The sequence below is a fragment of the Rattus rattus genome, chromosome 1, assembly GCF_011064425.1.
Source record: "Rattus rattus isolate New Zealand chromosome 1, Rrattus_CSIRO_v1, whole genome shotgun sequence".
Lineage (NCBI taxonomy): Eukaryota > Metazoa > Chordata > Mammalia > Rodentia > Muridae > Rattus > Rattus rattus.
The window spans coordinates 24,526,601-24,554,582 of NC_046154.1; the positions used below are offsets into that span (position 1 = coordinate 24,526,601).

Genomic DNA, 27,982 nt, shown 5'->3' on the forward strand with positions numbered 1-27,982 from the left:
CAAGTTCCTGACCAAGTATAATAAAGTTTAAATAGTCTCTGGTTGTGAGATTACATCACATGTTTTATGGATGCTTTTGAGACCCTGACGTCCTCAGGGCTGCAGCTCCTAGCATTCCTCTGCAATCTTAAAATCCCTCATAATTCCCAGGTGTTGTCTGTGTCTTGTTGTGTCGTCCCACCCCACCCCAGCACTCCACCCACCCCACGCACCCTACCCACCCCACCCACCCTGCGCACCCCATCCTGCGTTATTTCTTTTGATTGATTGAGATACAGTCATTCTCTGTGTCTATCCATATTGCTTTGCTATGTAACTCACAGTGATCCAGAACTCTGTAGCCCAGGCTGTCCTGGAACATCCAGCTGCCTCCTAAGGGCTCGGTTTGTGGGCGTGGCTCTGTGTTCGGCTTTGTCTCTAATGACCCAGCAGGTTTCTAGTGCGGTTTCTTAGGGACTTGGTTCTCATTTTTGGTGTTGGCATAACACCATGCATGGTATGTTTGCTCGAAGACTTCAAATTCTCCTATCTATGCTGTCTGCTGAGTTTATGTATGTGTTCAGTAAGCTTTCTGAAAGGACTCCTACATGTTGCTACCTAGTTAAGCTTAAGCCGACTTTTTTGCTATCTTTTGGGGAGGAACAACAAATCCCATGAATGGTTAAAGTTTTGGGGAGAATTGAAGGATTTTAATGATGCTGTTTTTATTTCCTAAGGGTGACAGATACTGACAGAATATTTTGGTAAGCAAAGGGGTGATCTAAACCTGGCAGCACCTAGAATTGAACCAGAGCGTTCTCTGTGTCCTTGAAAGGGAATCCCCACCCCCACCCAAGACACACAGACAAAGACACACACACACAGACACCTTCACTCGCCATCCTTTTTCAGTCAGCCCGCTCTAGCTCAGATCCTGCTGGTGCCTTCCGGAGCCTGTGCTACACACACATAACTGCGTGCTGTCCCTGGGCCACTTCCTGTTTCTATTCTCGTCTTCGGTGGCTCAGCTACACTTCCTGCCTGTGTCTCATGCAGATTCTTCTCTCTGGACCCTCTTGTTTTCTTTAGAATAGCCTCAGCCTGAGAAGCAGCTGACCTTTTAATATGGTGGCTCCTGAGGTGGTCGTACCTAGGAGGGCTGATGGGAAGTACCCCCTTCCCCAGTGAAGCTCACCACATAACTGCGACTTGTGTTTCAGTTCGTCCCCAGCCTGCTAAAGGAAATTAGACCAGAAACTTAAGAAAAATAATCGGGGCTATCTTCCCCTCACTCATTAGATGTCCTAGATTATTAGGACTGCTGTTCCTTGTTCTTTTTGCAGCCGGTGCTTAGAAACATGTTTCCTACCTCTGAGGAAGACACTTGGTACCCTTTTAGTGCAAGCATCTCTTAGGGAGTCTAGAATGGGTGGTGGGTGGGTATCACTGTCTTCTGAACAGCTGAAGAGAACATAAGGATGGAAAGGGGTCCTGCTTAAGAGAACAGTTCAAGTCTTTTTGGTGGTGGATTTTGGTTTTGTTTTTCTGAGACATTATCTTTATACATAGCCTTGACTGACCTGGAACTCCCTATGTAGAAAGGTTGGCTTCAAATTCAAATAGATCCATCCAGCTGCCTTTGCTTGGGACTCCTAATAGTGCGGGGACTAAAGGCCTACTACACTAGTTCAAGTCTTTATGCACCTTCCCATACACACACACACACACACACACACACACACACACACACACACACACACACACACACATTCTCACTCTCTCTTTCTCTCTCCAACTGAGAATGGGAGAGAATGTGCAGGGATGTTGTAAAAAACGGAAGATAGGAAGGAGGCCATTCTGGACCGATATATTTAAAGGGCTCCCCTCCACCTCCCAAGAAAAGCATTTGTTTGGGAGTGTAAGCTTTGTGATCGAGTCTGTTTTATTTCCTACATAGCTACTCTGATGGGTCACCTTATATACTGAAGCAGAATGTTTAGAGCTGTATCATGGGTTGGTTGTAGAAAAACGTTCAGTAATGATGACTTTGAGTTGGTTAGGATGTGGTGCTGTGCAGACTTCAGTCAGAAACAGTCACTTTGGCCTCAGTTTGACCCAGAAGCACTGTCTGACTGGCCCTGAGGTTTCCCCCTTCCCCCAAGATCTGTGACCCAGGAATCAAAAAGCAGCAGTCTCAGCCAGAGGTAGGGGCGCACACCTTTAATGCCAGTACTTGAGAGGCAGAGGTGATTTGAGATTGGTTTGTTCTTCAGAGTGAGTTCCAGGACAGCCAGGGTTGCACAGAGAAACCCTGTCTCAAAACATCAACAGCATAGAGCAGTAGTTGCTGCCACCAAAAACTACGTAGGTCAAGCCTGGAACAAAAATGCTCCTACAGAAACAAGCGGAAGAAATGGAACTCTGGTCTGCTCTGCCTTAACTGGACGTGGAGCTTACTGTCTGCAGTGGCTGAGTTCTTGAAGTTCTAGTTCTTTAACATTCACAGTTGCGGGGGATGGAGAACTGAGACAGTATTAACCGTGCTAACACAGTATTAACCGTGTTGACGCAGCTTCTCCCATTTCCCATCTACGCAGACGCTCACACACGGGGGGCGGGGGGGCTTGGGGGTCACCCAGAAAGAAATGAAGATGAGAAGATACAGATCATGGCATTAACTCTGGAAGGAGCAAGTCCTTCAAACCAAGAATCTTGTGAAATTCCTGACAGCATAGGGGTGATTCTGTTGCCTTGTCTTGGCTTACATTCACTCATTTTTCTTCTTTTTCCCTCTCATTTGATGTTTTTATAATGTTCTGTAGAAAATACCAGCCAAACCCAAAATACATAATCACCAAATTATTTTTGTTTGTCAGGGGTGGGATGAGGTGGTTGGGTCTTTGGAAATAAGCCAAGTCTACCTAGAAATACTTCTTTGTAGAGAAACCATTGGGACTCCCTTTAGTTAGGTTGGGAATCTGTCAAACTTAGTCCAGAGGCTTTCTGTGGAGTTGTTTTCCCATATCAAGTGAGACGCTTGGAGCTCTGCCTGGAAGGTGTGTTGAGTCCGGGCAGTTCTGGTGCCATTCTGAGGAGCCAGTCCTTATCCATCATCTCCTGTGTCCTAAGCCCGTTCCTCTTCCCCCGCGCACCAGCATGGAACTGACAAGTATTGTGACATAATCTTTGATTACCATGATCACCCTCTAAGCTAGCAGCCTCCTTCCCCGTTGAACACTTACCAGAGGAGGCTGAGAAGCCATGCCTTCCCAGCTGGAACCTAGAGATTGAAGACAGGAGCTCGAGAATCAGCACAGTTGTCACTTAAGGCCAGCCTTGATGTAGAAGGAATTCTCAATATTGTCTACTGAGATGAGTTAAGGTAATTTGCCACCATTTTGGGAGCAGGAGAGAAGCCAGGTTTCAGATGAAAGGAAGCACGTTGAGAGGACATAGTAAGAATGTTTGGATTTCCTCACGTCGTCTTCTAGAACTTGACAGAGGCTTCCTTGCATTGTTGTCCCGGCTTAGAGACACTGAGGTTGGTGGCTGCCTTCTCTCTTCTTGCTTCAGAGTCTTGTCTGTTCTCCATTACCAGGTCTACTTGTTCTACCTAGGATTCAAACTTTTATCTAGACCGTGGGAGTGAAGATCTCTGGCTAATATAATTTTAGAACTTTACAAAACCAGAGACACTCAGTCCCCAGTTACTATTCACGTTCAGCGCGTCACCCTCCCCAGACGACCCTACTTGCTTTCTGGCTGCTGTGGTTCTGAGGGGAGAGTCAGATGATGTGGACGCTTAAGTCAGTATCCTCCCCCCTGGTACATTTCTGAGACCCAGAACTGTCCTTGCTTAAGTCCAGTTATCGTAGCTGGTGGTCTTGATGAAACAGGCATTGTGTAGTTGGCCTTCCTAATAGGCAAGGCTTGACCTTGGGAAGATGAGCAGTTGCTGCTCCTGGCCTTTTCTAGCTTTGTAATGTTAGGGTTTCTTGCTGGGATTACAGTGGCCCTATTCCTGAGATGTGCACTGCCCAACCCAGGCCCACCCCATCCGCCAGTCAGATAAGTCTGTTAGCTGGTGATTAACTAATGATTTAAAGAAAATACTGTGGATTTCTTTGGCCACAAGGTTGTTAGTATTACTAGCTGGATAAGATGTTTCTCTCTAGTTCATATGAGAAGCCTTTGAGAGAGACTGGATCCATGTATATGGGGTGACCAAGTAACATCAGGACCATAACAGACCAGAGAGTAAATACAACCAGTTACTGACCTGTGGGAGCTCTGGTCCTTACAGGAGTGCCTGGCAGTAAGCTACAGGCATCCTGAGACTGGGTCTTTCCTTGCTGCCTATGTAGACTGCCTCAGGCCTTCGCTCCTTCAGTTTGCATTTACTCGCTGAGCTGGTTTGGGGAGTTTTCTAGGATAAGGACAGTGAAGGAGAACATCCTCTCCTTTTCTAACTCTTGGGTGGGGGGTGGAGAGTGCATGTAGAGATGTTGAACAGAAACATTCAATGTGATTAAACCTCCAGCTGAGAAGATTGGTGGGAGCAAGATATTGACCCCTGTGAGATCAATGGCTTCTGCAGTAGCTAAGCTGCTGTTGCAGGAGCTCCTTCCACAGGAATGTGAGCGGCACAGCAGTCTCCTTTCCTCCCTCTGCACTTTAGCAAGCCCTCAGCCTCCACCCTGAATCAGACCCACTTCCCGATTTTGCTTAGGTGAGTTAGAACAGCTAGATCCCATCACGGACAGTTGTGAGCCACCATGTGGTTGCTGGGAATTGAACTCAGGACCTCTGGAAGAGCGGTCAGTGAGTGCTCTTAACCACTGAGCCATGTCTCCCCCTTGGTGTGTGTTTGAAGGAGTCTGCTATCCTATTGTTGGAGCATTTCTCTGGCCTGGTTTGGGAATGTGGGTGTTGAAGCTATTTGGCTTTCCTTCAGTAAGGAACCGACTGCCCCATCTTTTATCCTGGGGAATGAGGCCCCTAAACAAGCCCTGCTTTTCCTATGGTTTGAAAGGGTCACAGAGCTGAGCAAGGAAGAAGTACGAAGACTTACAGCCACCTGAGATGGGGCTCCTTCTAGAAGACGAGAATATCTTGATTTCTCCATCTTAAGCCATATCCTTTTGATTGGTAACGGGATTAGAAGATAGTTGGTGTGAATCTCCAGCAGATTCCAGACTAAGCACCTGTTCTGCGCTCTCTGATGCATCCCCAGTATTGTGTCAGCACTGCTCCGGTTCCTCTAGAAGTGTTTGATGATAGTAGTCGGGCCCGCTGCCCTTGATGAGTAAGTGTGTGCTTACGAGAGTTGTTGTTGTTGTTGCTTTTTGAGAACTGTGACGCCAACAAAGCACAACCTTCCTGAAGACCAGAGTGTGACTGTGTAGCTTAGATGGGCCTCGAACTCTCAGTCTTCTTCCTCTGCCTCAGTGATAGGGTTATTCACACATATCACCATGTCTAAACCTCCCAGATTTGTTGTAAGTAATTAATTGGGGTTCATTTCCCTGAATCATTTGAATCTGTTACCCCATCCTACCTTCTGCCCTGGCCTGGTTTTCCACATCTCTCCTGTGTTTTTGAGGATTCACTCAGGTTCTCTAACATGGGAACAGTTTCCTTATGTCCCTGGATCTGTGGGACTAGGCTTGGGTAGGGGAACTGACATGTTGCTGTGGGTATAATTCTCAGCGCCTCTCACCCCTGCCCCACAGTGTAGGATTTACCTGTCTCTCTGTCCTTTTCACACCCAAGGCCTCCAAGCAGATCATATGCAAGTGAGCAGTGACCTCCCTCAGACCTTAGCTATTGTTCCATTGATGAGTATTTTACCTGGCAGTAACCATACAAAACCAGGAGAGACTCTTCATGGCTAAGTAGATGCAGAAATATTGCCTGCTGGGTCTCCTTGCATAGTTTTGTGGGTAGGCCATTTGTCTTCCTACTCTTTAACCCTGTTCTGGTATCTAACGGCTTCACCAGACAGCCAGCTCATGGTATATCTTGTGGACTTTTCTTTTCTTGGAGAGCCCAGTTCCCAACCTCCACCATGGGGTATGGACTGTGATTTCAGGCATGGTTTTGTTGTGGTGTGAAGGGAAGGTATCAGCTGCTGAGTTCTGTTTGTCAGCAGAGCCTGACAAACCCATGCTGGCACACTCTAGGGCTGGGCGACCAATCACAGCTGGGACAGCTATCGTCATGGTGTCCCTGTGGGCTTCCTCTATCAGGTCACATCCCAAAATAACACTGGGCAGTATTTCAAGAGAAGGAATGAAGGCTTTCGGAGCTGTAGCCAGCCTGGAGTGTGAGATTCTGTGTGAAATAGTTGGACCTGCTCCAGCGCTTTTGATCTGCATGGCAGATGAGCAATAAAATTCATGAAACACGTTGGAAACACGTGAGGAAATTCTTCTGGCCCTGCTGCTTCCTTGGAACTGGCAAGGGCACTGAGTGGGCTGATCCTCGACTCCCATCTCTAGCAGGATTATACTTGGAGAAGAGCAATCCTAGGGGAAAACCTGTCAACTGAGGAGACACTGCTACACTTGCAGGCAACCCCCTTCTCTCCCAAGAGATGCTGACTAGATGGGTCCTTTAGTCAAGTTCGAGAACATGGGGCTTTAAAGGCATGTGGACTTAGGTTGATGGATCGCTTATCTTTGTGAGTGTGTTGTAGAAACCAGGCTTGTGAGGCACACTGACGGTCTGACTCAAACACTACATCAGAATTGTAGGAAACAGAACACCTGAAAAACTGGATGATTGTAGAGTAGAAAGCCAAGGTGTGTCGTCTCAAGCCATAAAAGGTCATGAAGTTTGGGGTTGTACCTGTTCTTACAACAGGAGTGGTTTGTGAGGCAGCTTTTGGAGACTTAAACCCTCATATCCAATAAAAACATTCATCATGTGATTAGCCACTGCTACTCAAATGTTCTCTCTCTCTCTCTCTCTCTCTCTCTCTCTCTCTCTCTCTCTCTCTCTCTGTGTGTGTGTGTGTGTGTGTGTGTGTGTGTGTGTGTGTGTGTGTGTGTGTCCCTCCCTCTTCCTTTTTGAGACAGGGTTTCCCTGTGTACCAGTGGCTGTCCTGGAACTTACTCTGTAGATCAGACTGACCTTGAACTCAGATCTACCTGTCTCTGCCTCCCAAGTGCTGGGATTAAAGGTGTGCACTACCACCACCCAGCATATATTTCTAATTCTAGACTAGTACAGCTGCTCTTTGGCCCCAAGTGTATTATGCCAGTGGGGTTTTTGAGTATGCCCCACACAGTGTCAAACTCATGTTTGTCCAGTCCTCTCATTGAAACCTAAGCCAGGCTTGTTTGCCAGATTGCTCAAAATCACAATAATCATCTAAAACTGAGCTTTGTGTACCTAACTCAGCACAGTGTGTGTTTTCCTCAGTTCATACTATTTTATAGGATAATGGAGAAGATTTCATAGGATAATAAACAAGATTGGGCTTGAGCTTTTGCCGGGGGTTCACTACCTAGTCACCAGGTGACTTGGGCATGTAACTCGGGCTTTCTCCAGACATCAGTTTTTGTGTCTTCAAAATCTAGTGGTAGTAATGCATACAATCAAGAGTTGTAGGGGGTTGGGGATTTAGCTCAGTGGTAGAGCGCTTGCCTAGTGCAAGAAAGGCCCTGTTGGTTCCCAGCTCCAAAAAAAAAAAAGGAAAAAAAAAAAAAAAAAAAAAGTTGTAGGGGTTGGGGATTTAGCTCAGTGGTAGGGCGCTTGCCTAGCAAGTGCAAGGCCATGGGTTTGGTCCCCAGCTCCGAAAAAAAGAAAAGGGGGGGAAAGAGTTGTAAGAAATTAAAATAGAAAATCCCAGCCTGGTGTACAGGATAAGTTCCAGGGCAGCCAAGGCTACACAACGAAACCCTGTCTTTTAAAAGAAAGGAAGAAAAGAAAAGAAAATCCTCAACTTGAGCTGGGTGTTGTGGTATTGTCTGTAATCCCAGCACTTGGAAGACAGAGGCAGGAGGGTCAGAAATACCAGTTTGAATCCAACCTGAACTGCATGAAACCTGGGGTAGACGGTGGAGATGGAGCCCGGGTGGTGAGCCTCAGTAAACTGGCAGGAGGAGGATCAGTCTTCAGAGTGAGGCTAATTGGGGGGTTGGGGGGTGGCTGAGTGAAATACAAAGTGCCCTGCACAGAGACGTGGATAGCAGCTCTTGTAATGCCGATCCTTTGCCCTATCCCTTTCTTAAATGATCACTGTTACCACGTGACAAAAATACAACAGCTTGTTAAGTTGGTTTCAAACCAATCAAAAAAGAGATGAGGTGAGTGCTGCCCACCTTGCCTGGCACGTGTCTGTGCCGTGTCTGTGCCCGGCACCCTGGCTGGCGTGGGGCTGTGTTGGCAGTGGTGCTTTTTCTTAAAGGAACTCAGGACATTTTATCAAAACCGACAACTCTTCAGAGTGCCTTTATGAAGGAAGTCCCTCTTTGCCAGCCATAGATCCTGTGACTTCAGCCCAAGGGCTGCTTCTGGAATTCCTCAGCCAAGACTGAGCAGTTACCTCAGATCTGTGGTGAGCTATGCTCATTAACACAAGTGGTGCAGCTGAATCCATTTCCTGACTGTTTAATGATGGGTGTCCTGGGTGCATGAACCAAATGGGAGGCAGCAAAAAGATATTCAAAAGGATGTCAGGCATTATCTCAGATGTGGTTTCTAAGACACTGTTTGTATTTTACCTGTGTTAATGTAAACTGTCCAAAAGAACACTTGGTTTTTCAAAATAACTTGAACAGAACCAGATCAGGGTGCTTTTGGCTGGAGAGAGATTGCTCAGTTGGAAAAGTACATACCTAAACTCGATCCCTAGAACTTGTGTCAAAAAGTGAGGCACAGTAGGGGTACACACTTCTGTAATACTAGTTGCCTGGAAGGCAGAGGCAAACAGACTCCTGAGACACACTGGCTAGCCATCTTGGCCTTCTTAGCCAGTTCTAGTTCCATTTGAAGATCTGTCTTTCAAAAAACCTCACGGTATACGACACCTGAGAAACAGCACCTGAGATTGACCACTAGATCCACATGCACAGGCCGGCATCCCCACCACCAGAGAACCAGGAGTAGGTCTTAGAAGCCGATGTGCTGGTGCACCTTGGCTGGTGAGAATCAAGGAGAGCATTGGCTATATAGTGAATTCAAGGTCAGCCTGAGCTACGAAAGACCCTGGATCAATCAATCAATCAATCAATCAATAAATGGGGGTGGAGGGGGAGGGTGGATGTGCTGGCAAAAAAAAAAAAAATGGGCATTTGATTCTTGTTTTCTTGTAAAATAGACTAGTTTCTTCTTCCGGTGAGCAAATGGGTCATCCTAGAAACTGGCAGTTTTCAGAGGAGCAAGCAAGGGGACCTTGTGGTGCTTGAGCAGAACATTGAGTTTGTTCATTTGGTAGACTTCTCTCCATCAGTCTTGGAGATCAGGAATTAGACATTTAATGCCAGACTTTCTTGGTATTAAAGAGATTCTCTTTCCCATGTCCCATATCTTTCTTACCCTCTAAGTATGTAATGAAAAGGTTTGGCTTGAAAGAGTCCTTAGTAAGCTGGCTGCACTGATGTGATTTCTCAGAGGTTAAAAGCACTGGCTCCTCTTGCAGAAGACCCTGGTTCAATTCCCAGCACCCACATGGCAGCTCACAACTGTCTGCAACTCCGTTCCAGGGATTTGACACCACATAGACATGCATGCAGGAAAAACACCAATGCACATAAAACATTTTATTTAAAAAAAAAAAAAACACATACATGCACATAGTAATTGGAGGGACGGAGGAAGAGGGGTTCCTAGCAGTACTTTGTAGTTTTCTCCTGGAGTAGCAAGCACTTAGCTATCACCAAAACTGGCGCTTTCCCCTTGTTAATTGAGAGACAATATGAAACCCCAGCTGTTACAGGGTCTTGTTGGGATAGCATGGGACCCAGATTGCCACCTGCAGCCCAGATGCCCCTTCATGTGACTGCAGCTTTATCCATATATGATCATTTTTAACCTCGGAGCCTACTTTTTGATACAGTAGCAGAATTGAAAAAGGTTTCAATTTGTTTGGCTACCTAGGTAACAGATAGCCTACTGGTTTACAGGTGGTTTTGTTCTGTTTTTGAGGTAGGGTCTTGGAAATCACTTACATGGACCAGACTAGCCCCTGGTCTCATGACTTGACTATAAAGAATAAATGAGTTGATTCTATCTCCCAAATATTTGGGTGCCAGCACAGCCAGACTCTGTGTGTATTTGTGTGTATGTTTGTCTTGTAACAGGTTCTTATTGTATAGTCTAGACTGGCCTTAAACTCAAAATCCTATTACCTGGTCTCTTAAGTGCTAGTTTGCAAATGTCCAATACCACCTTGCTTAGCAGTGTTGGTAAAGCCCAGAAGGCCCATGAATTCACACGTGTATTCAGTGTGGGCCTTCATGATGTTTGCTGTATACAGCTAGTGTTGTGACCAATCATATGTATGCTTTTTTGTTTTCCTTTTCTAATTTATCTCCTTAAATGTATGTTTCAGGATCTGTCTGGTTCAATCGATGATCTCCCCATGGGGACAGAAGGAGCTCTGAGTCCTGGCGTGAGCACATCAGGGATTTCCAGCAGCCAAGGAGAACAGAGCAATCCAGCTCAGTCTCCTTTTTCTCCTCACACCTCCCCTCACCTGCCTGGCATCCGAGGCCCGTCCCCGTCCCCTGTTGGCTCTCCTGCCAGTGTCGCTCAGTCTCGCTCAGGACCACTCTCGCCTGCTGCAGTGCCAGGTACCCTGGTTTTGGGGAAGAGGGAGAGCTGGCGGGCTGGTCTTGTGATGAAAGGGATTCATGTCTGCGTGGTTTTTCCCCTTAGCAGTTGAAGAAGGGAGGGGCCCCCTGGATGATCACCTCTGTGTGTGGCACAGAAAGGGCTTGGCCTTCTCTAGCTCCACATTCACCTCCTAGCTGGAGCGTGCTGAGCCATGTCGGTTTGTTTTGTTTTGTTTGTTTGGAGCAGGCAACCAGATGCCACCCCGGCCACCCAGTGGTCAGTCGGACAGCATCATGCACCCTTCCATGAACCAATCAAGCATTGCCCAAGATCGAGGTGAGCACTTGGGCTTCAACAGAGGGCTAGCAGGGGCACCCCAACATACCACGATTGTAACATGATGTTGTCAACTGCAAACATGCCGGACCAAATTCATAGCTGCAAACGGAGGGAATGTGGTACTAAAGCATCCACCAAGTGCCCAGTTCAGTCACTGTGTGGCAGAAAGACTAATGCAGGCGGCAGACCTTGGGCTCAGTGAGCTTGTCTGTGTGTGTGTGTCCTCCAACAGTCAGTCTTCATGGCTCCATGCTGACCGACCCAACCTTGGCTCCTTTACTCCTCACACCATGCTGTATTTACTCATTTTGTTTTCTTGGGGTTTTGTGGTTTGGGTTTTTTTTTTTTTCTTTTTTCTTTTTTTTCTGGAGCTGGGGACCGAACCCAGGGCCTTGAGCTCGCTAGGCAAGCGCTCTACCACTGAGCTAAATCCCCAACCCCGTTTGGGGATTTTTTTTGACCAATGCTTTTATCAGTTTTCTGTTTGGTGTGAAAGTTGATCCGGGGCAGTGGTGGCACATGCCTTTAATCCTAGCACTGGGGAAGTCAGGTGCAGGTAGAGCTCTTGAGTTCAAGACCAGCCCGGTGTACTAAGTTCTCCGACAAGCAGAACATTGTCTTCAAAACAACAAAGAGAGCGTTGATATGTAAACCCTATGTTAATGGCATGCATGTCACTCTCAGGACATCTGAGCAGGCGGGTGCGGGACAGTAGCAGATTCCATGCCATAAAAAGTTGCAGCAGAGTGGGGAAGCCATTTATCCCCTTCATTCTGAGCAGGTAATTATTTGGATACATTCCACAAATAGGTTATATGCAGAGGAACCCCCAAATGCCCCAGTACACTTCCCCTCAGCCCGGCTCGGCCTTATCTCCACGTCAGCCTTCTGGAGGACAGATGCACTCGGGCATGGGCTCCTACCAGCAGAACTCCATGGGGAGCTATGGACCCCAGGGGAGTCAGTATGGCCCACAAGGTGAGTGTGCTATACCCAGTTAGAAGGAGGGGAAGGTGGTATGCTAATGTCTGGGTTAGAAGAGTAGGGCATCCTTCCTTACAGCTCCCCAGCCGAGGCCCTAGGGTGGAGTGAACTATGATCCATCATTTCTTCAGTTCATGCTGTCACCTTGAAAAAGTCTTTGATGGGTCAACACAAACGCTTATTAAGTAAAGGCAATGTGTTGTGAGTGGATGTGCATTGATGCCCGCATATGTGCACATACACACAAATTAAAATGTTTGGGTGGGAGGCAAGAACAATATGTAGAAAGTAGCAGCCGTCCATTCTCTATGCTGGGCGGTCATAAGGGAGTGTGGCCCAGTAATGTACAAAGTCCTGGATTCAATCCCCAGCAACCCCACCCCCAACTTGGGAGGGGGGCTAGAGAGGCCTACTGCACATGCTCCTTTTTATCCCCTAATGACATTGGCTTTAATTTCCTGATCCAAATATCGATGGATTCTAATTGTTTGGAGTTTTAGAGGTGAGTACTTCTGGGACTCGCTAACCCAGGCTTGTGTTGTCTTTCCCTCTCCTCCCAGGAGGCTATCCTAGGCAGCCTAACTATAATGCCTTGCCCAATGCCAACTACCCCAACGCAGGCATGGCTGGAAGTATGAACCCTCTGGGTGCTGGAGGTCAAATGCACGGGCAGCCTGGAATCCCACCCTATGGCACACTCCCTCCAGGAAGAATGACTCATGCGTCTATGGGCAACAGGCCTTATGGCCCTAATATGGCCAATATGCCACCTCAGGTTGGGTCAGGGATGTGTCCTCCACCAGGGGGGATGAACCGGAAAACTCAAGAATCTGCTGTTGCCATGCATGTTGCTGCCAACTCTATCCAAAACAGGTAAGGCTGGGGAGCGGAGAGAATGTTCTGCTTCTGATGTTTTAACACACAGTTTAAACACGAGCACACCAATGTGCTGGTTCTTATGGATGTTAGAGTAAAGCTGCTGTGAGGAAGCACCCTGTGTGCGAACTTGAGCTAGGTGTGGTGCTTTATGTCCACAGGTTACCTCCTTGGGGGCCTTGGGGTAGGGAAGGATATCGGGAGAGAGGCTACTGGAGGTGCTTTAGTGTGGCGAGTGAAGATTGAGCGTGCCTTATAGGCTGGCTTTATGCCCTAAAAAGGGCGTTTAAATAGAAATACAGCTTTGGAAGTTGCTTATGGGAAGTGGTATTTATAAAGCATAAGACTTTATTCTTCAAGGGTTGTTCCCCATCAAACTAAGCTGTTTTTGTTGTTGTTGTTGTTTTTTTTTTTTTTTTCTTCTTTTCTTTTTTTTTCGGAGCTAGGGACTGAACCCAGGGCCTTGCCCTGGCTAGGCAAGCGCTCTACCACTGAGCTAAATCCCCAACCCCAAACTAAGCTGTTCTAATTAGACAATTATTCACAAATGTAAAAGTTCACTGTGTCTCTAACCTCCTCTTCTCTTAAATTTTCATCTTCCTCCTTAGGCCACCAGGCTACCCAAATATGAATCAAGGAGGCATCATGGGAACTGGACCTCCCTATGGGCAGGGGATTAATAGTATGGCTGGCATGATCAACCCTCAGGGACCCCCATATCCTATGGGTGGAACCATGGCCAACAATTCAGCAGGTCAGCGTAACTTGAGTACTCATCACAGGAATTTCTTCAAGAAAGATCTTCAAGTTGTAGCAAAATCTATTGGACTTGAATTGTTTTCTTTTTACAGGGATGGCAGCCAGCCCAGAGATGATGGGCCTTGGGGATGTTAAGTTAACTCCCGCCACAAAAATGAACAACAAGGCAGATGGGACACCCAAGACAGAATCCAAATCTAAGGTAATGATTTTTGTCTTCAGCCCTTTGCTGAATGATAAGAAGGAAAAATGAGAGCCGGGCAGTGGTGACGTGTGCTTAGTTCTAGCTCTCAGGGGGCAGGGGCAGGTGGATCCCTGAGTTCAAGGACAGCCAGTTTTACACGGGGAATACAGGGTGCTGGAGGAAAAAAAAAATGACAAGACTTTAGCTTGTTTTGCTGGGACCGCCAAGGGCTTCCATGGCCTAGGTTTATCACTACCACTGGACTCTGCAGTACACACTCCTCTCTCTGAGCTTAGCCTCTTAGGCGTCTAACTGATAATGATGTGCTGTAGGCAGATGGCTGCCCTTCTCTTCCTAGACATACTCAGAGCAGCAGAAATGGTCGGTTCTACACCCGACAAGCAGGCCAGTGATGCAGGAGGCGATGGGGTTCTTAACTCCCTGTAGGCTGAAACTAGATGTGCTGAAGTTACAGCAACGTGGGAAACCACCTGACTGGAACCCAGACCCAGGCCTCTGAAAACAGCTATCATGCTTACCTGATGAGCCCCTGGCTGTTTATTTTGCTGGGGAGTGAGTGGGTTGAGGCAGGGTCTCACTGTATAGCTCTGTGTGACCTAGAACTCACTATATAGACCAGGTTGGCCTTCAACTCAGAAATCCATCTGCCTCTCTGCCTCCTTCATTGCTGGTATTAAAGATGTGTGCCACTTATACCCAGTACACATCAGTATTTTTAAAAATTGAATATTTAACGAAATGAAATGCAGAGCTGCAGTCAGCATCATGGAGGAGGCAGCGCACTCCTACAGTCCCAGCGCTGTGATCCTGGGCAGGTAGAGCTCTGCGGAGGCCAAGCGCTGTGAGCCTGGGCAGGTAGAGCTCTGCGGAGGCCAGCCTAGTATAATACAAAGTGATGCTAGGACAGCCAGGGCTGCACAGATAAACCCTGGCTCAAAAAAACAAAGTTGGGGTCTATTGAGATGGCTCAGTGGTTAGGAGCACTGTTTGCTCTTCCAGAGGTCCTAGGTCCAATTCCCAGCAACCACTGGTGTTTATACTGTCTCTAACTCCAGCTCCAGGCGGGGTCCATTGATCACATGCCCTCTCCTGGTCCTGCAAGCACCTAACACATGTAGAACACTTGTACTTACAGTCAAAACAGTCATTTACATGACGTAATTTTTAAATTTTAACATTAAAAAGACAACTTTGAAATAAAAATAATCACACAGCCAAATTGACCAAACCCAAAGTCTACATATCTCAGTGAGCGTCTGTACCGGTAGAACAAATGTCCTGGATCTGCAGCTTCACGGTGACGCTCACACCTTTACTATCATGCACACTTTTTACAAAAGAACAAGTAACTTCTGAGCTACCTGGGAGACCGAAGCAGGGGAATCTCAACACCAGCTCAGGCTCTAGACCAGCCCTCTCAAAGGTAGAGGGCAGACAGAAGGGACTCCAGCCGCCAGCATGTACAAAGGCCTAGACTTTAAGACTCTTATTTCAACCCTCTCTCCAGAAGTCCAGTTCTTCTACCACCACCAATGAGAAGATCACCAAATTGTATGAGTTGGGTGGTGAGCCCGAGAGGAAGATGTGGGTGGACCGGTACCTGGCCTTCACAGAGGAAAAGGCCATGGGCATGACTAATCTGCCTGCTGTCGGGAGGAAGCCTCTGGACCTCTATCGCCTCTATGTGTCTGTGAAGGAGATTGGTGGGCTGACTCAGGTAAGCACCAGACAGTTGGCTTTGGAGAGTACCATTTATCCCACAGGGTCATGTTCTGAGACACTTAAAACATGTGATGTCATGTCAGACGTTAGAAATGATCCACGTAAAGCTTCTGCAAGAGTCCAGACTATGGGAACCAGACTCTATCTTCCAGGGAAATTGCTTATAGAGTTAATTGCAGAGGAAGAAGTTAAATGATGGAAGCCTTCCTTTATACTGTGACTTCAGAGAAGAGTTCAGTCCTTACTGGAAATGCCACTGCCATACTTCACGGTCCGTTTCTGTTCAGCCAGAGAGGCTAACAAGTGAGGCTCACTCTGCCTTGTAGGCTTTCCTCTGTGATCTTTTCATTATTGTACAGACCAGAAACTCTTAGTGAGGGTGGGAGAGCCTGACAGCAAGAAACTTATTCCAAACCTTCTAAATCAGAAAAGGAAAACAGCTGTCACCAGCAGAAAAGAAAGTGATTGGAACGAAGCCAACTACTAGTCATTTCTGAATCCCTTCTCCCTTCAGGCTTCCTTCCCCTCCCCCACAAAGAAAAACAAAACAGAATAGGGCACGTGCAGGCTGCCATGTAACTGGCGTGGGAAGCAGAGCCACATAGGGCGGCTGAGGTGACCCTGCATGCATATCTGCTTTCCACTGCCATTTGGTCCTTGTTTCCTACTTGTGGGAAAGGGGGATTGGTTGCTTATAACTTGCCTTCTGATTGGTGGGGCTCTGAACTCACTGAGCATAGGATGAGATACAGAACAAAGTTTGTCCTCCAGTTCAAAAAGGAAATCTTACTTGCTGTTAAGTAGTTATATTCTAAAGACAGTAAGAATTCCTTTCTAAGTGAAGGCCCTGAGAAAGGCAAGACTGAGTCCTGAGCTTGTCTGACAGGTCAGTGAAAGATCATCCCAATAGACGGGTCCGATGTTACAGGGTGGGAGAGAATGTGCAGTTAAACACGACTGTTGCTAACTTTACAAACAACCAAAGCGATACTCTCCCCAGTGCCACCTTGCAAAGTGTTGTGGTCACCTCCTTTCCGTGGAGGTTATCTAGAGCTTCTCTAAGCTCTGAAGATTGCAACTATCACTTCAAAGGTGTCATAGTCCAAAATGTTTGCTTGTACCAGTGTTCTCTGCACTAGAAGCATAAGCTGGCCTTGTGCTGAAGAATACACCATGGATCCAGACCTGTCTGTCTGCCACAGTACTAATTAGAAGGAATATTTGGAAATAGTCTTGGTCAGTATGTCCTGGGACTGAAACAAGGAGGCAAAGTGGACTGGCTGTCCTTAGGTTGACAGCCTCACACTGGTGGTGAAGAATCATGTAGAAATCATTAGCTTTAAGAAGTCAGAGGGTGAGGGTTAGAGCATCCAGACTAGGCACTGAGTTCTGTTCCAGCGTCAGCCTTCTGCTTGTCCTGTCTTAAGAAGTCAGAGGGTGAGGGTTAGAGCATCCAGACTAGGCACTGAGTTCTGTTCCAGCGTCAGCCTTCTTCTTGTCCTGTCTTAAGAAGCAGCGCTGCTTGCAGTTACTTCAAACTGGAAGCTTCTTGCCAAGCTGGAAGCCTGGGCCAAGTGTACTATGACTCTTCTGGTGGTCTTTCAGGTCAACAAAAACAAAAAATGGCGGGAACTTGCAACCAACCTCAATGTGGGCACATCGAGCAGTGCCGCCAGCTCCTTGAAAAAGCAGTATATCCAGTGTCTCTATGCCTTTGAGTGCAAGATTGAGCGGGGAGAAGACCCTCCCCCTGATATCTTTGCAGCTGCTGATTCCAAGAAGTCCCAACCCAAGATCCAGCCTCCCTCTCCTGGTAAGAATGGCTGAGCACCCCACTGAGGTTGAGGGCACACTTCCCTAGGTAGTGGTGCCCCCCCTCCCTCCCTTCTCCAGGGAGCAGAGCAGATGCCAGGGGGGTGTGTTTTTACCCATCCACGTGGCTTGGCAGGTTGGCAGACTGAAGAGCGGTAGTGGCGACTCCCTTGGGAGGTGCCGTGCAGCAGCCTTAAGTTTTAACTTTCTCATTTTCCTGTTGTACACCTGGCATTTTGCCAAATGTTTGTAAACTAGTGAGTGGGAGGGACACCAGAGGAGTGAGGGAAGACTGACAAATAGCAGTGTGGCTGGGCCATCTGGGAGCTTCGGCCTGCTGATGTCAGTGCCTTAGAATGCAGCTCAGAAGAGAGCCGTAAACTCCCCGGAGAGCTGGGATGGTAATGAATGGTTAGAGGGGTAGGGAGGGAATATGAATGGGACTTCTCTGATGACAGGAGTGCTGCTTTACCCTCTGTTCTCAGAGGAGGCTGGGCCTAGGCTAGCTTGGGAAAGAGGCCAGGGCCCTAGAAGGTAGGTGTAAACATATGTGCCCTGTCTTTGACCTCTGAGGGTGTGATGTGTGCCTGAGATGACTCATCAGCTTGGGAAGGCCTCAGAAGTGTGCTGTCTAATGCTAGAAACGAACGGTACCTAGTGCAAATGCTCATCACTGGGAGTTCTGTGCTCTTTAGAGGAATATTAGAACCTAAGGGTGACATTTTAACACTAGGCTCTGGCCATGTGACTCCGCTCTACACCCTGTACTTCGGGGGCTCTAATTAGCCATTCACTGCTCAGCATCGTTGGGATGTTTAATAGGTTAGACAGGTTCTTTGGAGAGAGAAAGCAAGGTAATCAGGAAGCTACCCAAGACTTAAATAACGTCCACCCCGTTTCTCCAAAGCAAGACTGCAGCCAACCCTGAAACATCCAAGTGGGGGTGGATGTTTCTTGGAGCTCAGGTGTGCAGCTCTTGTATGTGAACTGTTGCATGCCAGTGTCTTGTGTTTGATCAGGACATGCTTCCATAAGTGATAAGATCCAATCCCTTTACATCACTGACTGTGAAAGTCTCTCACAGAGGGATCCTGGGAAGGCAAACACAATGTCAGTCCCAGCACTCTGGAAGCTGAAAGAAAGGATCCTTAGTTCCAAGCAGCCTGGGCTCCACAGTATGAGACCCTGTCTCAGAAGAGAGAAACAGACGCATACAAATGCATATGTGCATACACCCAGACTCTAAAGCATCCGTAATTTTATAGTTAGCTGCTCACCCTGCCTCTCTGTCCACAGCAGGATCAGGGTCTATGCAGGGGCCACAAACGCCTCAGTCAACCAGCAGTTCTATGGCAGAAGGAGGAGACCTGAAGCCACCAACTCCAGCATCCACACCACATAGTCAAATTCCCCCCTTACCAGGCATGAGGTAAGGCTCATGATCAGGAACTCTTGGGTGTGTCTGGGGGGGTAACCTGGTAACCCGAGGAGGGCAGTTCATCCCTATTCACTTGCCCCACCCGTGGCTCCTGTTCTTGACTTATCTGAGGGATTGGTGTATGGGGGCTTCATTAGTTTTCCTCACTCTGGAGCAGGAGCAACTCAGTCGGAATCCAGGATGCCTTTCCTGATGGAAGTGAGCCCACATTCCAGAAGCGGAATTCCATGACTCCAAACCCTGGGTACCAGCCCAGTATGAATACCTCTGACATGATGGGGCGCATGTCCTATGAGCCAAATAAGGATCCTTATGGCGGCATGAGGAAAGGTGACTGACTGCTGGGTGGTGCTGGCTTATGCCTGTGGAGTTTGAGTGGCTTGGTGGTGGTGCTGAGAGAGCCTCTGAAATGCTTCTGTGTGTCACCCTTCACCATACCCTTCCCTTCCCCCTGACGGCCTTGCCCTCTTTCCTTTCTGGGATGATGCTAGAGGCTGAAGCTAGGGAGTCATTTACATTAGGCAAGTTTGATCCCACTGAGCCACACACACTTAGCCACCAAACTCTTCTTTTTTCCTCCTCCTTTTCTCTTTCAACTTGCTTTACCTAGCCACTTTTTTTTTTATATATAAATAGACTGTAGCTGTCTTCAGACACACCAAAGGAGGGCATCAGATCTCATTACAGATGGTTTTGAGCCACCATGTGGTTGCTGGGATTTGAACTCAGGACCTCTGGAAGAGCAGTCAGTGCTCTTAACCACTGAGCCATCTCTGTAGCCCTTACCTAGCCACTCTTAAGACTTGGCATTCTCTATTTAACCTGTCAGGAAAGAAACAGGAAGACACCATGCTCTGTAGAGAGCCGGGAACTGTGTGGTAGGAATGTGTACATTGATGAGCCTGCCAACCTGCTGGTTTTCTCATTCACTCCCTTCCTTTCTGTACTCAGCTCCAGGAAGTGATCCCTTCATGTCCTCAGGGCAGGGTCCCAACGGCGGGATGGGTGACCCCTACAGCCGTGCTGCTGGCCCTGGGCTGGGTAATGTGGCTATGGGACCACGACAGCACTATCCCTATGGAGGTCCTTACGACAGAGTGAGGTAAGCCCCTGCCCGTCCCACCCTGGATACCCTGAAGCTATACTTTGCTCAATTCTCTTCTCCAATCTTGTTTAGGACGGAGCCTGGAATTGGCCCTGAAGGAAATATGGGCACTGGAGCCCCTCAGCCAAATCTCATGCCTTCCACCCCAGACTCGGGGATGTATTCTCCTAGCCGCTATCCCCCACAGCAGCAGCAGCAGCAGCAACAGCAGCAGCAGCAACGGTGAGTGACTCCTGCTTCCTCTGCCTCTGTTGCTCACGTTTTGTGATTCTCCACCATGACCCACTACTTCTTCTGCAGACACGATTCCTATGGCAATCAGTTCTCCACCCAAGGCACCCCTTCCAGCAGTCCCTTCCCCAGCCAGCAGACCACAATGTATCAGCAGCAGCAGCAGCAGGTAAGGAAGGGAGTTTGGGGATACACCCACACCCATTGCCCCTGAAAGCCGACTGTAAGCCACCCAGTGTAATCCGTAGCATCCGTAACGTGCACTTTGGCTACGACATTGGTATTCCTCTTAGCCAACTAGGCAGTTCTACTGAGAGAGTCACTTGCCTTCCTTGTTTATTAAGTCTCTCTTCTAAAGAAAGGGCTAGAAACAGAGTTTGTTTTGATTTTTTTAATGTTTTACATATTTTTCTATTTGAAAGGAGAACTCTAGAAAATAGTGGTTGCTCTCAGAAACAGCTTCAAAAAGTAATTTACAAAAGTGTTTGCTTTCTTGACATTTGTCCTGTCTTTCATGGGGCAAAAAGAAAAATGAATTAATATCTATTAAGTGGAAGCTATCCATGACTCTTTGGGCTTTATGTGACTCGTTACACAATATTAATTTCTTTTCTGCTTTCTCTGCCTTAGAACTATAAGAGGCCAATGGATGGCACGTATGGCCCTCCTGCCAAGCGGCATGAAGGGGAGCTGTACAGTGTGCCGTACAGCACTGGGCAGGGGCAGCCTCAACAGCAGCAGCTGCCTGCAGCTCAGTCCCAGTCTGCCAGCCAGCCACAAGCTGCTCAGCCTTCCCCTCAGCAGGATGTCTACAACCAGTACAGCAATGCCTACCCTGCTACTGCCACCGCTGCTACTGAGCGCCGACCAGCAGGCGGCCCCCAGAACCAATTTCCATTCCAGTTTGGCCGAGACCGAGTCTCTGCACCTCCTGGTTCCAATGCCCAGCAGAACATGCCACCACAGATGATGGGCGGCCCCATACAGGCATCCGCTGAGGTTGCTCAGCAAGGCACCATGTGGCAGGGGCGAAATGACATGACCTACAATTATGCCAACAGGCAGAACACAGGCTCTGCCCCCCAGGGCCCTCCTTATCATGGTGTGAACCGAACAGATGAGATGCTCCACACAGACCAGAGGGCCAACCATGAAGGCCCATGGCCTTCCCATGGCACGCGCCAGCCTCCCTATGGTCCTTCAGCCCCTGTTCCCCCCATGACAAGACCCCCTCCATCTAACTACCAGCCCCCACCAAGCATGCAGAATCACATTCCTCAGGTATCCAGCCCCGCTCCCCTGCCCCGGCCCATGGAGAACCGTACTTCTCCTAGCAAGTCTCCATTCCTGCACTCTGGGATGAAAATGCAAAAGGCAGGTCCACCAGTGCCTGCTTCGCACATAGCTCCTACCCCTGTGCAGCCGCCTATGATCCGGCGGGATATCACCTTTCCCCCTGGCTCTGTGGAGGCCACACAGCCTGTGCTGAAGCAGAGAAGGCGGCTCACGATGAAAGACATTGGTAAGGAGACCTCCCTGACTGGGTGGCTCAATCTACCCCTTTCCATCTCTCACGTGGTTCCTCCATCCCAATGTCCTGGATGTGGTTAAATCTGGTACAGTATTTGCTAAAGGAAAGCCAAAGAGTGTGGAGGATGGAAGATGTGAGCTGATTGAGGTTTGTCTTGAAGGCTCTGCCATATGCTGGTGTCCTAGACCGCTTAGAACAATGAAGTCAGACTAGCCTGACTAAGGACAGCCTTGGGGGTGCCTCTAGCCAGCTGGGGCTTGGTGGATGGACAACACAGAGGTTTATTTCAGGAACCCCGGAGGCATGGCGGGTAATGATGTCCCTCAAGTCCGGGCTCCTGGCAGAGAGCACGTGGGCGTTAGACACCATTAACATCCTACTGTATGATGACAACAGCATCATGACCTTCAACCTCAGCCAGGTAAGGACGGGTTTCTGGCAAGGTGGGGAAGGTACTGTTGGTGTAGATGACACTAGGTCACAGCAGGAATGAAGCTATCGTCAGCCCTCGTCACTTTGCTGGAAGTCTATTGTGCTCACAGTGTGTGTCCCTTGCCCCTCTCGGGGATAAGGCGTTAGACGCAGCGCCAGTTTACACGAGTTGTAAGACGACTTTCAGAAGGAGCCCGGTCGCATTCAAGACAGGGTTTCTCTTCTTACCTCTGGCTATCCTGTCCAAAGGAATTTTATTTGGGAGAAAGGATTTCATTTTTCTTTAGGGAATCTTGTTTTGAAACAGGGTCTTACTAAGTTAACAGTATGGAGGTAGCCACAAAACTTAAAGTGCTCTTGTCTTAGCATTCGCTCCATGCTCAGCTGGGAGTTTTGCTTTTGTTTTATGAGACAAGGTAGGTAGGTATCTATCCATCCATCCATCCATCCACCCATCCACCCACCCATCCATCCATCCATCCATCCATCCATCCATCCATCCATCCATCCATCCATCTATCTATCTATCTGGAGCCTTGGCTATAGTGGAACTTACTCTATAGATCAGACTGGCCTAAAACTCCAAGATCACCTGCTTCTGCCTCCTAAGTGCTGGGAGTAAAGGCACTGTGCACAGCTGGGAGAAACTTTTTGTCACTGGTAAGGATCCAGCAAGATGGCTCAATGTGCAAAGGCCCTTGCCACTGGAACCTGGGTTCAGTTCCCAGAGAAAGACCTGACTCAGAAATCATCTCCCCTCTTCCCCATAATACTTCCTTTACTTCATTTATTAATTTTTTTTCAAGGCAGGGCTTCTGTGTTTAGCCCTGGCTATCCTGGAAGTTCTGTAGACCAGACTGGGTCAGCCTCCCATGTGCTGGGGTTAAAGGCCTGCACCAGGACTGCTGTGCTGCTTTCCTTTCTTTTTCTTCTTTTTTCTTTAATTTAAGACTGAGACTTTGGGGTTGGGGATTTAGCTCAGTGGTAGAGCGCTTGCCCAGCGAGCGCAAGGCCCTGGGTTCGGTCCCCAGCTCCGGAAAAAAAAAAAACCAAAAAAAAAAAAAAAGACTGGAGACTTTGATTGTCAGTTACATGGTAAAGTGCTTCCCTAACATGGCCCAGAGATGGACTTCGGCACCACATAAGTCAGGTGTGGTGGTGTACACATAATCCCGGCACCTGGGAGGTGTAGGTAGGAGATCAGAATCATCTTTGGTTATCCTGGATAGTTTGAGACCAACCCGGAACACACGAGATCTTGTATGTTTTAATTAAAAAGTGGTGATGGTGACGGCGGTGGCAGAAGTAAAGAAGATAGACTACTAAGGACATTGATACCAGTCTACCAGAAGAAATAGTGTAGTATTACCAGTGATTAGAGCAGTTCCCTTCCTCTGCTCCCTCCCCTCTTCTGTTTCTACACTGAGAGAGGAAATTGCTGACTTTAGTCTTCTTCGTATGGGTGTGGTGTGTCTGTGGTGCTGAGAATCTAACTCGTGTTTTCTGGAAGAGCAGCCAGTGCTCTTAGCTGCTGAGCCATCTCCCCAGCCCTTACTACTGCGTGTGCCACTGTATATTTAATCTTGACTGTACCCGCTTGTTGATGGGGGAGCTGACTGGAGGACGCGTCATTAGATTAGTGTGCTCTTGCTTTGCTCACCATTTTGTTTCGGGTTGTCATTTTTACACGAGAGTTGAATAAGTGGGCTTGGATTCATTTTGGTTTTCTGAAACAATTTCACTGTATCCCTGGCTGGCTTAGAACTTACTTTTATGTGTCCTGAACCTATGAGGAGCCACCTGCCTCTTCCTCCCAAGTGCTGGAGCAAAGGTGTGCACTAGCACGGCCACACTCATAGCCTTGTGTTTGCCCAGACTCACAGAGCAGCCAGCATCTTTCTGATTATAAAGCTTACCTTTCTTTAGTTTCTGCTTTTTGATTAAGGGTGCCACATAGTTCAGGCTAGTCTGGGACTCATTATCCCAAACTGGCCTTGAAGTCAAGGCAAACAGACCTGCCTTGGTCTCCAAAACCCTCGGATTACACTTGTGATTCACCATAGCTGCTCAGAGCAGGACTATTACCATTCCATAACGTCTTGTCCACGAGAGAGTAAGGGGTAAAGTGTGTTCATTTCCATATGCCGGGACCAACTTTATAATGCTTAGGATTTCATCACCATTTCATATAGGTCATTTCTGTGAAAGGCAGCAGTAAAAACAAGATCCTTACAATTCTAATAATCAGGTGGATGGATGGAATTCAGGCAAAAGGAAATGTGACTAGAAACTAGTGGAGAATAGATGAACATCTGTTGACAGTGCATTCCCTTTCCTAGGTCATGCTGGGAAAGGGGGTACATTCAGGAAGAAGTGTTAGAGGCATTGGTTGTTACTGATCGGTGAGGTATAGACTGTGTAGCTCACATCTCTCGCTTGCTGGAGGCAGACTTATGTAACTGTTGTTTGGGTCAAAGAAAACTTTGTTCCTTTGGGAAAGAAATGGTTCGAGAGAAGTGAAAAGTAGTGTGCTGGAGATGCCTTTTTTTTTTTTTATTTATTTAAAGATTCATTGATGGAGATGCCTTTAGAATAGGAACTTCATTGCCTCCTGCATGAGAAAAATATGTCAAACTGTGAGGGAAGGAAGGAAGGAATTGGAGATGGTCTTGGGGACTCATGTCAAGAATTCTTCCCTTTCTTTATTTCCTTTTCTCTCTTTCAGCTCCCAGGGTTGCTAGAGCTCCTTGTAGAATATTTCCGTCGATGCCTGATTGAAATCTTTGGCATTTTAAAGGAGTATGAGGTAGGGGACCCAGGACAAAGAACACTGCTAGACCCTGGGAGATTGACCAAGGTGTCTAGTCCGGCCCCCACAGAGGAAGAAGAGGAAGAGGAACACATAGATCCCAAGCTGGAGGAGGAAGAGGAGGAAGGGGTTGAAAATGATGAGGAGATGGCCTTTTTGGGCAAGGACAAGCCACCTTCAGAGAAGAGTGAGGAGAAGCTAGTCAGTAAGTTTGACAAGCTCCCGGTAAAGATCGTGCAGAAGAATGACCCGTTTGTGGTGGACTGCTCAGATAAGCTTGGGCGCGTGCAGGAGTTTGACAGTGGCCTGCTGCACTGGCGGATTGGTGGTGGGGATACCACTGAGCACATCCAGACCCACTTTGAGAGCAAGATAGAGCTGCCTTCCCGGCCTTATGTGCCCGCCCCAGTGCCCCCTCGGAAACACATCACAACAGTAGAGGGTACACCAGGGACAACGGAGCAGGAGGGTCCCCCGCCTGATGGCCTTCCAGAAAAAAGGATCACAGCCACTATGGATGACATGCTGTCCACCCGGTCTAGCACATTGACTGACGAGGGAACAAAGAGTGCAGAGGCCAACAAGGAAAGCAGCAAGTTTCCATTTGGCATTAGCCCAGCACAGAGCCACCGGAACATCAAGATTTTAGAGGACGAACCCCATAGTAAGGATGAGACCCCACTGTGTACCCTTCTGGACTGGCAGGATTCCCTTGCTAAGCGCTGTGTCTGTGTCTCTAATGCCATCCGGAGCCTGTCATTTGTGCCAGGCAACGACTTTGAGATGTCCAAACACCCAGGGCTGCTGCTTATCCTGGGCAAGCTGATCCTCCTGCACCATAAGCACCCAGAACGGAAGCAGGCGCCACTGACTTATGAGAAGGAGGAGGAACAGGACCAAGGGGTGAGCTGTGACAAAGTGGAATGGTGGTGGGACTGCTTGGAGATGCTCCGGGAAAACACTCTGGTCACCCTTGCCAACATCTCGGGGCAATTGGACCTATCCCCGTACCCTGAGAGCATCTGCCTGCCTGTCCTGGATGGACTCCTACACTGGGCAGTTTGCCCTTCAGCTGAAGCCCAGGACCCCTTCTCAACCCTAGGCCCCAATGCCGTCCTCTCTCCCCAGAGATTGGTCTTGGAAACCCTCAGCAAACTCAGCATCCAGGACAACAATGTGGACCTGATCCTGGCCACGCCCCCTTTTAGCCGCCTGGAGAAGTTGTATAGTACCATGGTGCGCTTCCTCAGTGACCGAAAGAACCCAGTGTGCCGGGAGATGGCCGTGGTACTGCTGGCAAATCTGGCACAGGGGGACAGCCTGGCAGCCCGGGCCATTGCGGTGCAGAAGGGCAGCATCGGCAACCTCCTGGGTTTTCTGGAGGACAGCCTTGCTGCCACCCAGTTCCAGCAGAGCCAGGCCAGCCTCCTCCATATGCAGAGCCCACCCTTTGAACCAACTAGTGTGGACATGATGCGGCGGGCTGCCCGAGCGCTCCTCGCCCTGGCCAAGGTGGACGAGAACCACTCAGAGTTCACTCTGTACGAGTCACGGCTGTTGGACATCTCCGTGTCACCACTGATGAACTCACTGGTTTCACAAGTCATTTGCGATGTACTGTTTTTGATTGGCCAGTCATGACAGCCGTGGGGCACCTCCCCTCCCCGTGTGTGTGTGAGTGTGTGGAGAACTTAGAAACTGACTGTTGCCCTTTATTTATGCAAAACCACCTCAGAATCCAGTTTACCCTGTGCTGTCCAGCTTCTCCCTTGGGAAAGCCTCTCCTGTTTCTCTTCCTCCCCACCCTCACTCCCTCACACCTTTCTGTTCCTCACCCTCACCTGCTTCCCTCAGGACCCACCCTGTTGAAAGACAAAGCTCTGCCTACATAGAAGACTTTTTTATTTTAACCAAAGTTACTGTTGTTTACAGTGAGTTTGGGGAAAAAAAAAAATGGCTTTCCCGGTCCTTGCATCAACGGGATGCCACATTTCATAACTGTTTTTAATGGTTAAAAAAAAAAAAAAAAGGAAAAAAAATACAAAAAAACCCTGAAGGACAAAGGTGACTGCTGAGCTGTGTGGTTTTGTCGCTGTCCATTCACGATCTCGCAGGAGCCGCGAAGGTGGCAGTCGTGAGCAGCCCTGTTCACTGGCGAGGCCCGTGCAGTAGAGTGTAGGTCCTTCCATGTACTGTACTGGACACCTGATACTGTAAACATACTGTAATAATAATGTCTCACACGGAAACGAGAGAAGACGCTGGGTCAGCAGCAAGCTGTAGTTTTTAAAAATGTTTTTAGTTAAATGTTGAGGAGAAAAAAAAAGGCTTTTCCCCCAAAGTATCATGTGTGAACCTACAACACCCTGACCTCTTTCTCTCCTCCTTGATTGTATGAATAACCCTGAGATCACCTCTTAGACCTGGTTTTAACCTTAGCCGCAGCGGCCGCGCTGCCACGTGTGTATATATATGATGTTGTACATTGCACATACCCTTGAATCTCCACAGTTTGGTTCCCTTCCCAGCTACCCCTTTATAGTATGGCGAGTTAACAAGTTGGTGACCTGCACAAAGCGAGACACAGCTATTTAATCTCTTGCCAGACGTCGCCCTCTTGGTGCGATGCTCTACAGGTCTCTGTAAAAAGTCCTTGCTGTCTCGGCAGCCAATCAACTTACAGTTTATTTTTTTCTGGGTTTTTGTTTTGTTTTGTTTCCTTTCTAATCGAGGTGTGAAAAGGTTCTAGGTTCAGTTGAAGTTGCTGATGAAGAAACACAATTGAGATTTTTCAGTGATAAAATCTGCATATTTGTATTTCAACAATGTAGCTAAAAACTTGATGTAAATTCCTCCTTTTTTTCCTTTTTTGGCTTAATGAATATCATTTATTCAGTATGAAATCTTTATACTATATGTTCCACGTGTTAAGAATAAATGTACATTAAATCTTGGTAAGACTTTTGTGAGGCTTTTTT

At 48.0% G+C, this 27,982-nt stretch overlaps 1 protein-coding gene across 4 annotated transcripts in view; it reads left to right on the top strand.

Moving 5' to 3' along the window:
• Arid1a (AT-rich interaction domain 1A) overlaps positions 1-27,964 on the top strand; it is a 73,371-nt gene extending 45,407 nt beyond the window's left edge. The window contains exons 5-20 of one of the 4 annotated variants that reach the window (XM_032896510.1): positions 10,538-10,778; positions 11,008-11,097; positions 11,911-12,078; positions 12,645-12,957; positions 13,569-13,714; positions 13,812-13,921; positions 15,432-15,641; positions 17,252-17,459; positions 18,755-18,887; positions 19,051-19,226; positions 19,848-19,998; positions 20,074-20,218; positions 20,384-20,401; positions 20,863-21,754; positions 22,054-22,184; positions 24,921-27,964. In XM_032896510.1, the coding sequence (XP_032752401.1) occupies positions 10,538-10,778; positions 11,008-11,097; positions 11,911-12,078; positions 12,645-12,957; positions 13,569-13,714; positions 13,812-13,921; positions 15,432-15,641; positions 17,252-17,459; positions 18,755-18,887; positions 19,051-19,226; positions 19,848-19,998; positions 20,074-20,218; positions 20,384-20,401; positions 20,863-21,754; positions 22,054-22,184; positions 24,921-26,645 (4,857 nt within the window). In that variant the 3' untranslated portion in view covers positions 26,646-27,964. Of the gene's footprint in view, positions 1-10,537; positions 10,779-11,007; positions 11,098-11,910; positions 12,079-12,644; positions 12,958-13,568; positions 13,715-13,811; positions 13,922-15,431; positions 15,642-17,251; positions 17,460-18,754; positions 18,888-19,050; positions 19,227-19,847; positions 19,999-20,073; positions 20,224-20,301; positions 20,402-20,862; positions 21,755-22,053; positions 22,185-24,920 lie in introns of all 4 variants that reach the window. The other 3 variants (XM_032896512.1, XM_032896513.1, XM_032896511.1) reach the window with 3 other exon arrangements.
• The last annotated feature ends 18 nt before the right edge of the window (positions 27,965-27,982 follow it).